This window comes from Coenobita brevimanus, chromosome 96, assembly GCF_032717465.1.
Source record: "Coenobita brevimanus isolate Jiangsu-jjx chromosome 96, ASM3271746v2, whole genome shotgun sequence".
Taxonomy (NCBI): domain Eukaryota; kingdom Metazoa; phylum Arthropoda; class Malacostraca; order Decapoda; family Coenobitidae; genus Coenobita; species Coenobita brevimanus.
This window is the reverse complement of record NC_137049.1, coordinates 24,847,270-24,859,769: the sequence shown is the minus strand read 5'-3', so window position 1 is coordinate 24,859,769 and position 12,500 is coordinate 24,847,270. Positions and strand designations below refer to the sequence as shown.

The following is a 12,500-nucleotide window of genomic DNA, read 5'->3' as shown; positions in this document are numbered from 1 at the left end:
TGCAATTCACACGTACACTTCATGGTCAAACAGGGAGGGATGATCTGAAGGAGAGAGGAATGGGAGAGGGGATTGGAGTGATGATCTGATGGTTGGAGGGGTTGGAGGGAGTGAGAATGGAATGGAAGAGAGGATTGGAGTGATGATCTGAAGGTGAGAGGGAGAAATTAGGTTAATGATCAGATGGAGGGATTACATTTATCTTTGAAGAAAAGCATTATAATACGTGATGATGGTAGTAGCTCTCTGTTTCCTAGGTGGGGGCGGGAGGGAGGTACAAAAGGGATAGTGGAAAGGGGGGGAGAGAAGAAGGGAGAGATGAGATGGAGATGTTGGAGGGAGAGATGACAGAGGGGTGTAGAACGGAAAGATGACAGAGTGCAGAAGGGAGAGATGACAGGGGTGTAGAAAGGAGAGAGGAAATGGAAGGCAAGGAAAGACAGAGCTGCAGGAAGAAGTAAAAGATGGGTGGATACAAGGAAGGAAAAGTAAAAAAGCGCAAATGGAGTAAAGAACTGATGTGCAGAAAGGACGAGATAGTACAAAATAAAATGAGCAGCCCATCTTCCATGCACTCATAAAGGCCCTGTAATGTTTGGCGAGGAGAAATGGTGGATGCAGAATGTAGGAAAAAGAAGGAGGTGAAGACGGGAAGAGGGGAAGGATGAAAGGTGTAGTGGAAGAGAAGGGGGCTAAGGGAGAGGTGCGAGAGGAAAGGTATAGAGAACAGACGATGGGAAGGAATGTAGAATATAAAAGAAAGGAAGGAACGAGACAAGGAAGGTACAGAGGGGGATACGCTGCAGTAGGGGAGATAAGGCAGTGATGAAGAGGGGCGATTACATTGCAAACGAAAAGTAAACGGAGGAGAAGGTAAGTGAGAAATTACAAAAGAAAGTAGAATCTGACTTACCTGCCAAGTACTCATGTGGGCCTTGCGGTACTTGATGAGGAACTCTGTGATGGGGTAGTAACTCTCCGTCTCCCAGGTGAGGGTGTACGACGTGCTCTCTCCACCGTTGGGGCTGCTGGTCACGAGGGGAGGCTTGGGCAGGCCTGGAGGGTGAAGGAGGGAGAAAAAATGAGGAAAATATAATAGTCACTGGGTCATCATTATTTCCGTAACCCTAAATCTACTGACGAGAAAAGTGATCAATAAATCTATTAGGAGATAAACACACAAAGCTGGAAGGGGAAAGGAGGAGGAAAATATAACAGTCATCGTGAACATTGTTACCGTAAATTTTAGCCGATTGGTAGTAAAGGGAAATCGATACAAATATGAATAAGTGAACAGACACACTAGGAGAGGAGACAGGAATGAGGAGGATATAATACTCACGAATGAATCACCATTATCATAACCTTTAACCCTACTGACGAGGGGGTAAATCGATGCAAATATGAATAGATGAGCACCAAAACAACTCTCTGTATGTTAGTCCCCATGAGGTTCACTGCAGGATCGGACTCCCCCCCCCCTTCCCCAAGAAATGTTGTACAGAGTCTCGAAATTTTGGTTGGCATGGGAACGTGGGAATCTTCTTGGTGTCTCTTCCTTAGCGATGCATTATTTTTCACTTTACTTTCTGTTGTATGTTATGTGCATCTGTTTATTATCAGCACAGCCTGCATCAGAAATAGTCGAAATAAATATCTGAGAAAGAGACGTTACGAAATTTGCGAAACTAACGGTAAATAAGGTTCACTGCACGAAAACCTCTGATCCACCGCGGCTCCTATGATCTAAGTTTCAATATAAACAATTAGATTTAATGCATAGTTAAGCACACACATTGGCTGATTGATGAAAACTACTTATGAGCCACGATTTTTCCACTTCCTTGGTGATCCTTAACCTTTCAGTACAATGAAGTATTAATTTAGCTTTGCCTTGCTGCCCTCTCGTAGCTGATGGAGGTAAGGAAAACTAATCAAACCCCACCAGTTCAAGAAGCCTATCTTAAGGTGAAGAAAATTGCTTGGATATAGCAATAATAACATTAATAAGTACGTCATGAAACTGAAAAGATAATAGCCAAAAATACAAGCCGTGCAGCTCTTATGAATCAGCAATAAGCCTCACCCGTCATCTGTATCACGGCGTCCTTCTGCCCGTGGGAGTTCTCGGCGATGCACACGTACGCGCCAAAGTCCTTCTCGGTCACGTTCTTGATGGTGAGGGTGTGGCGGTGCGCGATGTGGAGGAGGCTCACGTGGTGGCCGTGGGACTCGTGTGCTCGTGAGTCCGGGAGGTGCAGCTTCGTGTCCATCAGCGTGTCCGGGAGTGGGTGTCCGTCCCTGGTCCATATCACGTCCGGGGCTGGTCGTCCGTGGACCACGCACACCAGCTCTACTGTGTCGCCTTCGCCAGTCCGCACCACAGCCTGTTGAGGATAAATATGAACTCTGAGGTTTTCGTCGCTCTGAGGTTGGAACCGAGCCGTATTTTAGGCGGCAAAGAAAATTTGGTAGCTCCCCATCCTTCGCGATGTATTTTCCACAGCCCACCTTAGCATTCTATTGTGTTATATATATATATATATATATATATATATATATATATATATATATATATATATATATATATATATCTTTAATACTGACATAGTTTGATCTAATACCACGCAGCGGGATACTGAAGTGTAATGTGCAGGATAACTCACTGTTACGAAAGTTCTTGTCACTTAGACATCATGTCTTGCAGTGAAAAACCAAATACCCAGAAAGTGGTCCTGAAAAGCAGGGTGTTCTTCTGCCAGGTATTACCCAGACCTACGCGGCCGGACATTTAGTGTCACGAGGCACTTAGAGAGAATTAAACTCAACAATGGGAACATTTTTTTTCTTCCAGATGAATGTTTGGCAGAAATGTGCAACCATGGCACAAAGGAGGCATACAGATTATTCATGTGTGTCGACTCCATGAAAGTCAGGAAGGTCTACAGTTAATTTTTGCTGTCTGAAGTGCGACTAAATAAGGAAAGAATTTAAACATCTCCCCAGCCTATGAATCGTAACCGCAGAATTTACAGTCCACTTCTCTAATTCAGTACTAGGTGCTAACGGGCTAGAGTCCATTGCCAGATGTCTAATTCTTGAGTTAATCTAGAAAGGCTACAATGAGTAAATAAGAAAATTAATCAGTCATTTTCACAGATCTTCGAAGCCTTCCTTACTTTTGGAGGGGCTCGTGATTCTTGGCTAAAGGGATTTGTTCCCAATATTCCACATTGCATTTAGCATCTTCAGTTTCATATAAATACACTGAAGAAAGTATGTGTAAAAATTTGTAGAATACAGGTGCAAAAATAAAGTTAACTGTTACCTAACCGAGTCCAGCCAAAGCAAACCAGATAAAAAGGCCTTGTTCGCAGTGAGGTCGGAATCTACATATGCTGGTGAAAATTGTCCGATCTTGCAATTAGGGATAAAAAATTAGGAGACCCCCCCCTCCCTTTTTTTTTTCTTTTTTCTTTTTTCTTTTTTCTTTTTTTTTTGCCACCAAGTACATGATGTCTGACAATTTACAGTAAGAAATATGTCCAGTGCCATCTCAGTGTGAAAAGAGTCTAACCTACTCTAATATAACACACTCAAATGAAACCTAACCTAACCAACCCATCCCAACCTAATCTAACTTAAACCAACGCAACTTAACCTACTCTGACTTAACCCTACCTAACCCAACCTATCTTAACTTAATCCATCTTAACCAAACCTAACTTAAACTTCTCAAATCTCACTTGAACTAACCTTTTCCGTGGAAATTTCAGGCGGGTATTCGACAGTGATGGTCATGGCGGCCGAAGCAGACTCTCCGATGCCATTGTCAGCCGTGCACAAGTACGTCCCTTCTACGTGCCTGTCCACGCCCTCCAGAGTCAGACTGTGGCCCTGGGGAGAAGAAAGTGAGAACATGAAGAGCAAGTAAGCACGCGACGTTCTCTCTCACTTGGTGTCTGTGTGCCAATCTGCGTCCTCCAGAGGCAGACTAGAGCCCCGAGGAGGAAGCAAGGACAACATGATTAGGTAAGCACACGAGCTCTAATTTACACCAAGGTTGCGTGCAATTCTATTAGTCATGCCGTATTAAACTTTACCTTAACACTGAAGATACATCCTTAGCAATTTATTTACTGCCGCCGTTTACGTAGTTCCTGACGAATAAGTATTGAGATAGAATTGAACGTACGGTGCATAGACCGTGTTGCAAGTGGAATTTTGACAGTCTCACGATAATATCAAATGGTGGATAAGAAGGAAAACCTTGAGAAATGCTTAAATATCTCCAGAATGATGACATTTATCATAACATTCCAACTGTTAGATGATTTATTTAACTTTAGGAAGGCTGCTCGAAGTGAATAAGAAAAAAACAGTATCCGTTATCCCTGTTAATGTAAACGTATCTTATTTATTTGCTAACATCTGACTCCTACATCAGCTTAGTGAGATCTCGCGTAGTAAAGAAGTCAGATCCTTTTTCCTTTATCGCCTTTATTTATATTGTATTGTGCATTTTACTCTTGCACCTTTATTTATCATAGGACCGCAGTCTCTTAGCGAAGGGGATAAACAGCCCCCATCAGCCTTGCATGCTGGTGTATTGCATGCAATCTGATTGTCTTCGTTACCATTTCAAATTTTATCAGCACATTAGCTTCAAATACACACACACACACACACACACAAAACACTACTACACCGACACAGCTCTGCAAACTGGATTATACACAAGCCTTAGTAATGCCTAGCCATAGCAATACACACAAAAGCTGTAAAATGGGAGAGGGCACAACGCTGAAGCATTACACCCTGACTATGTCTTGAATTCTAAGGATTTTGGAAATTAACACCTCTACGCGATTAATTCTGCTCACTGCTCTAAATTATCCTCCTGCGTGAAGGAAGTATGGCGATATTAAAACGTCATAATTATTACAAAAGAAAAAGTCAGGGTGTGATATCCAAATTTAATCGCTCAGGAAGAAACTCTACAAAGATTTATGTCAACGAGAATACTGCCATATATGACTCCACCGGGGCTCTCAGAGAATTTTGTCCAGCGAGACGTACTGACTTCCGTGCAGTATGTGGTCAAAGGAGATATTTTGATACTTTCGTTCTCCTACGACCCACACTTAAATGAACAGAATTGTCTGGTGTTAGCCACTGTACAGCAATAGAATTGACGCCAGTGAGGTTAAAGGAGGCAATATTAACACTCGGAGGATTTATGTCTCACCCTAAAACTTTAATAAAAGTGGTGTTAACCTAAGAAAAAGAAAAAAAAGTAGATAGAGTTCAAGCGACCGTGAAAGGGCTACTTTAAAAAACAGCCAAAAAAACTCTAACAGAGTATAAAAAAAAAATATGGACTCAAAGTAGCTTAGTCAGTGGAGCGGTCAGCTCGCACGATCGAAGATTTTATGTGCAAACTAAGAGTTATACTCACGGACGGGATATAAGGTGAGGTTTTTAGCGGGAGATAAGAAACACGACAGACATGAACTTTGGCCAGCATGACAGAGTGGACTCACGAAGTGCTTGTACGTACAGTACATTCTGCCTTTCATTCACATAATGCATGCCCTAGAGTAAGAGATTTCTTGTGAATGAATAGTCAGACTTTCATTTTATAAGTTTGTTCCTGTGATAAAGAAAAATGTCATTCAATATCGATATTAAAAGTTGCATATATATATATATATATATATATATATATATATATATATATATATATATATATATATATATATATATATATATACTGTATATATATATATATATATGGAATGTCAATACACTCAGCATTTTCTGCTTTTACGAAAATTTCCAGCACATAAAAATTCTATTCTGGAGCAATCTAAGTATAGTGCACCTTCCAATATTCCTAAAACTAGTCTGGATTGCTGCAGTTATGGCTGGGGCCGCTTACCTGGGATTTGCCAGGTAACTTCCCCACGCTGCAGAGGCCCAGTAATTAGATCACCAGGTGCGCTACTCTTGATCACTGAGTACGCAGTCTGTTGCACAGTATGCTCCGTTTGTTTCACTCAGTTTTGCTTGTTTGTTTTCCAGCCTTTTGGTTTTGAACATTCGTGCGAATGTCGGGGTATTTGTTGAATAATTAAGCGCCGTTTTAAATGAAGGCATCCAAAATACTGATCCGTGCATTAGATATATTTACGAGAGTAAGCCAAGATTCATGTTTATTCTTGTACAGTTACGAACTCTACAAGTCTTTCTGTCAGTATTGACGCCTGATCACTTCGTACATACCACAAAGTCTGTGTGGTATGTGAGTCTTTGTAACTCTGTGGATTTCAGTACAGGTCTATGGAAAATAGTTCAAACGGATTTCTGCCCATTGACTACACGAAGGCCATTAGGACAGACAACCACAAGAGCTTAGAGGTCATAGAGTACGTGACCTTGTATATTTCGTGACACCTCTTCCTTGGCGATTTTTTATTCACATTATAATCCAGTATCTTGTATGTCACTGATGCAACCTTTGTCGATACTAAACAATACAAATAAGGTACAATAGAGTGTTACGGTATAATAAGCAAAATAAATTGCTAAGGAAGAGGAGTTACGAAGCCTTCTCTGACACTTGAAATACGGCTGCTTATTTCAATCCATGGAGACAAATGCAACAAGATGCAGCACACAACAGAGTGAAACACCCGAACACATCAGCTAATCTAAATACTGAACATTACACACTGACCTTCAAATGATTCCTCCTATAATGGAAATAATTCATTCATGCCTCACCCTTAACCCTTCCACGAAGTTAGACTCAAAACTGGATTAAATCTGCTATAATTGACCTTGCCCTATGGCTATGACATTTGACCTTTTCCTCTGACCTTGACATTCGAGAGATTGCCCTCAGAATCAAATCCTTGTACCTTTGATTTACCCGGAATGTTTCCATAATATCTGGTCAAAATCTCATGAAAAAAATAAAGCTTTTGAATTTATCCTGCCATGTGACAAACCTTTGGCTTACTGTTCACAAAAACAGTATATTAACCCCTCGGAGTGCCGTCAATCCTCCCACCAAGTGTGGTCCAAATCAGATCAAAATTGTTTTAGCTAATTTGCTCACACACACACACACACACACACACACACACACACACACACACACACACACACACACACACACACACACACACACACACACACACACACACACACACACACACACACACACACACACACACACACAGGGTCACGTTGGGTAAAACATAATGCCCGCTCTCGCTTGGCGAGCGAGGTGTATTTGGCGACCATGACAATACCGCAAAATAACCAAAGTAAGAAATACAAAATGCCGTATTTTTTTTACCAATAGGAATGTTCTCTTGAACTTTTCTTTATCACTTAATTTTGCTCATAGAGGTTATTCATGTACTTTCTATTAATCTTAAAAAGAGAGCACATAATAGATAAGATTTGGTAGTTTTAATACGGTAATACTTTACAGCAACGACGTATATTAATGTTGTTATGTTCGGGACACTTTCTATTCTCTTCCAACTAAAGCCATGCTATATTGTTCAGTTGAAGTTGAGCCACAGGAGCCTGAGAGTGTTAATACACTACTGTCATCATTAACCTTCTAATGGTCAGAACAGCTCTATTAGTTTATATCTGTCAACGTTAGACGATTTTGTCCAGGTGGAAGTGAGTTGCCTGAGAGTGTTAAGGTAGTATTTACCATCCAGAAAATAGACCTCACCTCCTCGCTCCGTAGACCAGAGGGCAAAGGTCCCTCCTGCCTAGACCAGCGAATGATAGGTTCTGGGTTGCCGTGCGCCTTACACGCCAGAGTGACGGTCGTGCCCTTAGGAACGTGCTGCTCGGGAGGCGCCTCTGCCTTGATAGTGGGGGCAAACTGAACATCCAAGGTGTGTTTGAGCTCCACGGGAGGCTCCATCTCGAAGGCGCAGATGAATACACCGGCGTCTTTTGGCCTGGCGTGGGAGATGGTTAGACGCGCCCCCTCTATGGAGATGCGGCGGTCCTTGGTGACTCTCTCGGTGCCCACGGACAGTAGTTTCTCCCGCCCGCCGTGTGGGGGGATCTTCTTGATGATGAGTTTGTTGAGGCCTGCGTGAGGGAGGAGAGAAGGAGAATGAGGGCTACATCTATTCCTTGTACAGAGAGAAGGGGAAATAATTAAAACTGTGGCAAGAGAATTTTTATGGTTAATGAATTTTGCATTATACAGATGTATGATAGACGCTGCATGATAGTAATGATAAACCAGTGCTCCATTAAAATGATGATGATGATGATGATGATGATAATGATGAGCTTGTTGAGGTCTATAAGGAACAGAGTAAGGTAAAATTTGAACGTATGATAAATGTTGGAAAAGAACTAGAACTGGATAATAAATGTTGCAGGAATTTTGAATTGGTTGCAAGAGACTGAAGTGATAATCAATGTCCCAGTTTATTTTTAGCGAGGTGATGGAGTCGTTACAGGAGACCTGAGAGAGAGAGAGAGAGAGAGAGAGAGAGAGAGAGAGAGACTACTGCACAGAAAAAGGCAGAAGGAAAAAAGCAAGCAAAAAAATTGAAGGAATTCCCAGCAGAAGCATTTTTCACTTCTCAGGGAATGATGACTGACAGAGAAGGACTGAATAAGGAAAAGGCAGTGTGAGCATGACTGAGGAGAGAACGATTAAACAAAAAAAAATTGCACTGAGGAATACCAAAAAGTAAAGCAATCCCTCCACCTTTACCAACATTTTCTATGTCCCAGGGAACAAGAATCAGTTAGAGAAAGGATGAATAAAGAGGGGAGACAAAGGCATGACTGAAGAGAAAAACTAAGCAGAAAACAATAATAAAAGAAGGCAGAAAGGGAAAGCCAGCCAAACACAGAATTCCACAAAGTCCCCCTCCCTTCCTCAGATATTATCAAAGTCTTAGGAATAATAATTTTTACATACTGAATAGAGGAAAAAGGGAAGACAGACAGCCTGAACACAAACTTCCTCAGAGAAAGACAGGATTCTAGCAGACACAGAAAGAAAAAGAAAAAAGCAATTCTAAGCAATCCCCAACAACATTTCCCTGGATTCTGAAAGTAATGACTGACCATGAAAACACTAAATAAAAGAAGACAGCTGAACGACCAACTGAAGACCAAAACAAAAAAGGAGCGAGAGAGACGCAAGAGAACGTAAAAATTTTTCCCACCAGTTTTGTCAGCGTGGCAGGCAATGATAACTCAATAAAGAAACGAATCTACAAAGGCTGAGAAAGGAAGGATTAAAGCACACACACACACACACACACACACACACGTACACACACAGAATTATTAGAAACGTAACACGTGAAAAATATATACATACATTTCTCCACCAGCAATGGCCATGTCACAGGGATGATTAAAGCACACACACACACACACACACACACACACACACACACACACACACAGAATTATGAAAGACTGAAAATAAAGATAATAAGTAATGGAAACAGGCATAAAGACACAAGTTCGGGCAGAGAGAGAGAGAGAGAGAGGGAATCAAACAGAGAGGCACAAATAGATGTTCAATGCCAGACAGACAGAAATGCAGACATATAATCAGGGAGACACACATGGACTGCCACAAAGACTTAGAATAAATACACCAGGAAACTGAAACACACACACACACACACACACACACACACACACACACACACACACACACAGGGGACAGAGTTAATTAATGACAAGGTACATATGGATAATATCAGCAAATCCAGTAAAAACAAGGAAAAGAGAGAGAAAAAAATGGTAAAACAGAAAACGAAAAGCTGTGTACGCCGGGGGGATGATGAACGAAAAAAGAGAGAGTGTACAAAGATAGACTGCAAAAAATGAAAAGAGAAAAGCAAAAGAGAAAATGTAAAATGGATAGGAAAAACTTGAAAACGTCCCCCACATCAATGACACTGAGGGTGGAGAGAGAGAGAGAGAGAGAGAGAGAGGTTAAGGACAAAGCATAAATAAAAAGAGAAATATGCACGGGAAAGTGGAGAAAAAAAAAAGAAGTAATGGAGAAAAGTAGGCAGAAAAATTACAAAAAAAAAAAAAAAATGCTGCCTTTCGATCTGGCAGAAAATGGTGAGTGAAACATAAAATGAGACAGAAAAATAAAGCAAATGTATTAACTAAGAAGAAAGACTAGAATAAAAGAGGAAAAAAGATGAATGAAGCGAAACAAGACAAAGAAAGGAAAGAAGGAAAACAAAGAGTAAGAAAGAAAATAAAAAAAGAGGATAGAAAGAAGAAAAAAGAAAGAAAAGAAACAATTAAAAGAGGAGACAAAGGAAATTCCTACCAAGTGGAAAGGAAGAACAGAGAAAAAAAGGGAACTGAATAAGAAAAGGAACTGAGAACTGAGATGACACAATTCACTTCGTTACTACCCGTGTCGTAGGTAATGTTGAACCTAAAAAAAAAAAAAATCAACAAAGAAAATATGGAGAGAGAAGGACAAATTATACAACAGAGCATAGAGAAGAAGAAAAGAGGAGAAGGACACAGATGAAGAAGAGGAGGTGGAAGGACAAAGAATGAGGAAGGAGAAAGGTGATGATGGTGATGATGGCGAAAAAAATGAGAAAGTAATAGAGAAAATTGGAAGACAGAAGCAGAATACATATAAAATCTACTAATACTCCTCTCACCAGTATTATCGACTTTCCCGTGTGTGATGAAAGAAGAAAAAGAGAGGAGGAAAACGAAAGATAATGAGGAAAAATGGAAAAAGGAAAAAGCGAGGAATAATGACTTTAAAAACACAAAGAAATTAATTCGTGACCAGAATTATTGATGTCGTACTGTAAAATTAACCAGATAGATAGATAGACTGACTGATAGAAAGATAAGCAGATAGGTAGACAGACAGATAAATAGATCGTGAAAAAAAAGAGGGAAATGGGACACAGGAAAAAAGAACGAATATGATGATGATAGTAATAATGATGATGCTGTCAGTAACAATGAACAAGACAGAGAGACAGACAGACAGACAGACAGACAGACAGAGAAGGAATAATTGTTTTAGAACAAAACAAAAAATCTACTGATCAGCACAGTCGATACCGCAATTTGTGATATTGGACTGAAGATAATTTAATGTTAAGAAAAAACATTATACCACAGAGATAACGTGAGCTGAAGAAAACGAAAATCATGATAAAAAAAAAAAAAATAAAGTAGAAGAAAAAAGTGAGTAACAGGGAGAAGAAAGAGGACGAAGAAGGAAAAAAAATAAAAAATGGCCATGATGATGATGATGATGATGATGATAATGACTATGATGAAAGATATCGAACCAGGAAATACGAACGACGGAATATTAAATAACGAAACAAAAAACTTAAACTACCCACGAGCATTATAGACGAAGATGAAAACTGAGATAAATATAAAGCGAAAAAAAAAATAATAAGACAAATAAATGTAATAATTCTCCAACTTGCATTATCAGCGAAGAAAAATTAAACATTAAAAAAAAATGAAAATCCAAAGCAGAATCGGGGCATAAAATAAAACACCAACGAGCATTATCAACGAAGGTTAGAAAAAAAATGAAGTCAAGAAACCAAAGTCAAAGAGGAGATATATACAAGTCACAAGTTTAACAATTCAGCAACCACTATTATTGACTAAAATAACAAAATAAAAATAAAGATAAAACTTAAAGGGGAAAAAAGAAACCAAAAAAAAAAATGCAACAATTTATCAACCAGCAGCATCAATGAAAAAAATTGAAATAAAAACGAAAGTAAAAAGAGAGAGAGAGAGAGAGAGAGAGAGAGAGAGAGAGAGAGAGAGTAAATGTAACATCTCTTATCACCCAACATTATCAACGGAGAAAAAAAGTCAGACAAAAAAAAGAGTATCAAAGAAGGGGAAAAAAAGAAAAATGTAAATCAAAGAAGATTAAAGAACTTCAACGAATGAAAAAAGAAAAAATAAGAATCAAAGGGGAAAAAAGAATATCAGCGCAGGAAAAAAAAAAAAAGATAGATGTTAGTCAAAGAAGAAAAAAGAATATGAACGAAGGGAAAAAAAAAAAGATAATTGTTAGTCAAATAAGAAAAAATATCAACTAAGAAGAAAATAAAAGGAAAAGTCAAAGAAGAAAAAAGAATATCAACGAAAGAGAAAAAAATAATAAAGAAATGTTAAAGAAAAGGAAAGAAATGAATATCAACCAAGGAGAAAATTAGATAACAGATTAATCAAAGAAGAAAAAAGACTAACAACGAAGGAGAAAAAAGGTAATAATCGAAAGTCAAAGAAGAAAAAAAGAATATCAACTTAGGGGGAAAAAAATAATCAATGTTAGTCAGAAGAACAAGAAAGAATATCAACGAAGGAGAAAAAAGATAGCAAATGAAAGTCACAGAAGAAAAAAGAATATCAACAAGGAAGAAAAAAAAAGATCTAACAAAATTCAA

General features: G+C 39.2%; 1 protein-coding gene across 1 annotated transcript in view; it reads right to left on the bottom strand.

Moving 5' to 3' along the window:
• LOC145413362 (protein amalgam-like) overlaps positions 1–12,500 on the bottom strand; it is a 203,592-nt gene that overhangs the window by 2,202 nt on the left and 188,890 nt on the right. Inside the window, exons 3-6 of the mRNA XM_080283039.1 lie at positions 7,760–8,130; positions 3,757–3,897; positions 2,087–2,387; positions 914–1,056 (exon numbers count right to left, since the gene is read on the bottom strand). Coding sequence (XP_080139165.1) covers positions 914–1,056; positions 2,087–2,387; positions 3,757–3,897; positions 7,760–8,130 — 956 coding nt within the window. The remainder of the gene's footprint in view (positions 1–913; positions 1,057–2,086; positions 2,388–3,756; positions 3,898–7,759; positions 8,131–12,500) is intronic.